Source organism: Alosa pseudoharengus, unplaced genomic scaffold (genome assembly GCF_046254945.1).
Source record: "Alosa pseudoharengus isolate Yale_2024_CS ecotype anadromous, Long Island Sound unplaced genomic scaffold, YU_APseudo_1.1 YU_APseudo_1.1_scf_9, whole genome shotgun sequence".
NCBI lineage: Eukaryota > Metazoa > Chordata > Actinopteri > Clupeiformes > Clupeidae > Alosa > Alosa pseudoharengus.
The window spans coordinates 28,184,628-28,189,383 of NW_027468881.1; the positions used below are offsets into that span (position 1 = coordinate 28,184,628).

General features: G+C 40.3%; 1 protein-coding gene across 1 annotated transcript; it reads left to right on the plus strand.

Annotated features, from left to right (window-relative positions):
* Positions 1–3,074: 3,074 nt before the first annotated feature.
* On the plus strand, positions 3,075–3,897 carry LOC143115106 (transcription factor HES-2-like). Its single transcript, XM_076276983.1, has 3 exons — positions 3,075–3,260; positions 3,377–3,464; positions 3,575–3,897. Exons 1-3 carry the CDS (start codon positions 3,075–3,077, stop codon positions 3,895–3,897), a joined length of 597 nt encoding a protein of 198 aa, XP_076133098.1.
* Positions 3,898–4,756: the final 859 nt, after the last annotated feature.

Here is a 4,756-nt window from a genome sequence, read left to right on the forward strand (position 1 = left end):
ACAAGCACACAGATATTGCGATAATATGTGCCATACTGACTGAACTCCAACTACCAGATAAACTAAATTTTTTGTAGATTGGTGTCCAACAATGAAATACAGTAATTTTACACATAAAAGAAGGGAAGACAAGATTTATGTGTCATTTATGATTTAGAGGGTTTAAAGAAGGTGAAATTCTTGATCCTTGAAGTTGGGATAATGGGAGAATACAGAATGTTTAGATAATATGAGGTAACAGGACAGCTAAATCATTTGAAAAACGTTCTAAGGATGTCATAAGTGTATGTGTTAGTTACCATAATTTGAAACTATTTGATTTAACTCTGTATATGAGGTCAAATAATGCCTTTATCAATTGCAGGAAATGGTTGCCATGGTATACAGCCTATATTTTCTCAAATGCATATTTTGTGGTGACATAACTTTAGAGCTTCATGGAATATCATTGTCTTCCTATGTAACATTTCTTCTGGAAAACAAGGACAGTTTGAAACATATGCAAAAATACTGTGCATTCCATACGGGAATTGCAACTGATTGAAACTTGTATGTAAAAAAGAAAAGCCAAATGTACTTCCGAGTAGGCAGAATGAAGGAGGAAAGGCCATGCTACACTAGCATTTTCAGCGCAGGGAAGGCGATCTTGAACGGAGAGGCCCCTGTGGAGTTCTCCGCTTCGCTGACTCTGACCCCATCTGCGCTGAGATGTTGGCTCGTGCCGGTCTCATGCCGTTTGTTGTGGGACATGATAAGGTCCAAAGAAGTAAACTAACTACGATATATTTTTTCTCTATAACTTCTATTTCAGGAATTTTCGGATGACACAGTCCTATTATGAATTGGCCAATTTCAGCATAGTGTATATTATTTCAGACTTGCTTATTTTTGCCTGCTTTAGACAGTGGCCTTTACAAATATACCATTATGTATGGCTTGGTGATATTACAATATAAATACATTTTCATGTAGTTCTAGTCGTTGAAGCATGGGTTATTTCTTGGTAATCATAACTGACATTAACAAGATGTGGGGCTTTCAAAGTTCATCATGCTGTTCTCTACAATGTCTGTGTCTTTACTTCTACCTTTAAAGTTTACATTCTTAAACAAAGAGACTTTGTTCAGCCCGCTGGCGCAGATGGGAACCCACGCTTGAGATGTAGACAAAGACTGCTCCAACCGAAATCATTCTATGATCTTTTTTTTTCTGGATTCAAATTCCCTTCCCAGCGATGGGGCTGTGGTCGACAGTTAATTGGGGCCCCATGGGATAAGAGAACGCGTGCTAGATGGACAGCACCACTAGACGATCACTCTTGTGAAGCTGATTTCTAGTTTTATTTATGCATGCGTATTTCTAGTTTTATTTGAATTTAAACGATTGAAAGTGTTCTTCTGAGCATGCATTGATTGGAAACAAGTTCATATATGTTGCTTCTACATATTAAAACGTTAATACAATAGTGTTGGCTTCATCCTAATAGTGTAGGCTACTGTTTTACTTCGAACAGACCAAAAGAACAAAACAGTTTGATTCCTAAAATGTTCAGATTACAGTGAAAACGCGTTGGAGGATAATGGCCCTGGGAAAGAGCGTTGAGTGGAATGTTATACCGTTGGAAACCCAGTGTGCAGTTTAATACCCTTTTTTCTCTCCCAGCCCCCATTCCAGATGGGGTAGTGACATCTGAAGTACACACAAGCAAATCATAACTAATGATGGCGCAAGAGTCGGACAGAAGCAACGGGGAGCTGTGCAAAATGAGACTAGGACGTGAGCAGCAAGGGGGGAAGGGTTGGTATGGTGGCGAAGTGGTTTGCGTGACATCCATCCATCTGTTGGACATTCATGGCTCGTGCCGTGCGCGTGAGTTCAACATCGATTTGAAAGGCAAATGCTTTCATGGGTTCATGGGGCAACTCTAACCCCCATATAACTTTAGTCATACTGAACTATGTTCATCATTCACAGCATGCAATAAAAATAACGTAGAACAATTTAGAGTGTGACATATAAAACAAAGTTAGGCTATATATGACGTTGGCGTAAGTTCCAAGTTGAAAAGGCTCTCATTACATTATAAATAAACCATAAAGTGGATAACAAAACAACCAGACCTGAATATTTAACAGAAGACGTTTGTCCTGGACAGACCCCCACCCCCGCCGCTTTGCTGTTGCAAAGACCCTCCCCCCATTTCAACAGTGCCCATAGTCTACAGGTGAATGTAGGCGAGATGCACAGTCGGGTAGCATGAATTTGGAATTTACAAGCAGGTGTTAATCCATACATAGCGTGGCGTGGGAGGCTTTAATACACGCATCGTTATTATTTGCAAAGCAAGCACGAAGGACCCCCTCCTCCCACCCATCCAAACCAAGTTTATGACCAGGCCTACGCTTTGCAGCTCTACAGCTTTGCATGAAGACAAAAAAGGCAATATGCCTTGAAAAGATAAACTAACACGTAAAACATACAAAATGTAGGCTACAGTTCCACATGTTTACCTATCGAAAAACTTTTTTGAGAAAAGGAAGTAATGTTGGGTTGTATTTCTGATGTAAGATTTGTTTTGTTGAATGCTAGGTTTATAACATTTAATAAAACGAACAATGAGGTGAATAAAACAATAGGCAACACTGAATTTATATCTCTAAGGATATTTAATTGGAATCAATTTATTTGCATCATGTCAAAACGTAGCCTAGGCCTACATGGGGAATAGGCAGTGTAATTTCTGAAATAGATTTCTAAGAACTGACAGAAACTATGTTCAACTATTATCAAGATCTTCTATTCTTAATCTCCTACCCTAACCATCATTTGTAGTTAATCACCGGCGCATGCCACTGGTGGACGCGTCAATATAACAACATGTACTTAACAGATGGCCAAGTAAGTATCGGCGGGGTCCCCTCCCAGAGGTATTTCTCTGTGCGTCAAAAGTGGAACACAATAGACATTGGACACTCCCTCCACGCCACGGCCCGCTATAAAGGGCGCAGCCTTGCCTCTCCACTTCATTCCAGCTCTGACTCTCTAACTGAGAACACGATCTCTAGAGAAAGCCCATGGCTCCAAACATGATTATCGAAGCTGCCCAAACATTCGGCTCCGGCTCTACCGTGGCCCAGCGCAAAGAGGCCAGTGAACTGAGAAGAACTCTTAAACCTCTGATGGAGAAAAAGAGGCGCGCACGCATCAATGACAGCTTGAATCACTTGAAGACTCTCATTCTCCCGCTCGTCGGCAAAGATGTAAGTATTCATATGTGAATCCGTTTTGATCTTAATATAGGCCTACTGAATGCTACATTTCTCGCCTTCCTGTATGAATGTCAGAAACTAATGAGTTGTGCTTTTCTATTTTTCAGAATTGCCGGTACTCCAAATTGGAAAAAGCTGACATCCTTGAGATGACCGTTAGATTCCTCAGTGATCTTCCCTCCTCTCCTGTCAAAGGTACGTTCATTTCACATGATTTAAACATAAATTGTCCAATATTTTCATAAACATTTACCGTGATTTAACTGGAATTGTGGTACTAATGATTCTTTATTATTTTTCGATAGGTTCAACTGACAGTTACAAAGATGGTTACAAAGCGTGTCTCCAGCGCGTCTCAACACTGCTCCCTCAAACCAGTCTCGATAAAGATGCCCGCCATCGGGTGAACGACTTCATCAAGAAGTCCATGCCTGCAGTGGCCCCGACGTGTCAAAACTGTTGCGGACAGACCTCCAAGATGCTACCACAAATCCAAGAGAAAATTCAGAGCATCAAGTCTGCAGCGAAACTAGCTCAGAGCCAGACCAGCAGCGGTGTCGCTCCCCTCCCTAACCGCGCACAGCCTGCGCAACAGGCAGTTGCTGCCAACATGTGGAGACCTTGGTAGAGACATCTAGGAGACATCTCTGTATTTATTTTGTACATAGGTATATTTGTCATGTTAAATGTTATATTTATTTTTCGTGGACACACACGATTGCAATGTCTTAGAATGACGCCTGCTACAGAGATTAACTGTAAAAATACGTGTTTCGCAATATTTTTGGCTAATGGCATGCTTACTTACAGATTTTAGCCAAATGCACAGATCAATGCCTGTTCCGTTTGTGAACGTTATTGAATGCAATCCTCTTTGGGGTTTCAAAGAAAATGGTTTGTACACAACACAATTGTAAACCCCACGGGTTATAATGTATTTTTTATGAGGTTTGCACGTTCGACTTAAGTATATTTGGTCTGTGCAAAGACGAAGCATGTAAACACTGTGTGTTAAAGCAATTATGCTACACTGAAACTGGTTTTGCAGATGTCAAATCACAATATGTTGAGAAACTATAAATGATTCAATAAAACATTTTGATTTGAAAACGTGTTGGTTCACGTGGCATTAATTTTTGAATGCAGAAACGGTCTGATCAAGTCAAGATTTTTTACAGTCAGAATAATCTCTGACCCATTCTTTCACATAGTGGGTTTTGTGTAAAAGAGAGGGAACTGCACACCAAGAGACAAAGGAACACTGGCAGATTGTATGCTTAACCAATCGTCTAATTGTTGAAGTTTAACTGTCTGGACAGCTACATCTGAGAGTTTAACACTTGATGGTAATATTAGTATTACCATCATGGTATATATACAACCGAAAATGACATTAACACTGAAAATTGCAGTGCAGCCATAAGATTGGTCTGACATTTCAGAGTTAGTGGTGTATTTGCCTAACCTGCCTGTACACTTGCTTGTCA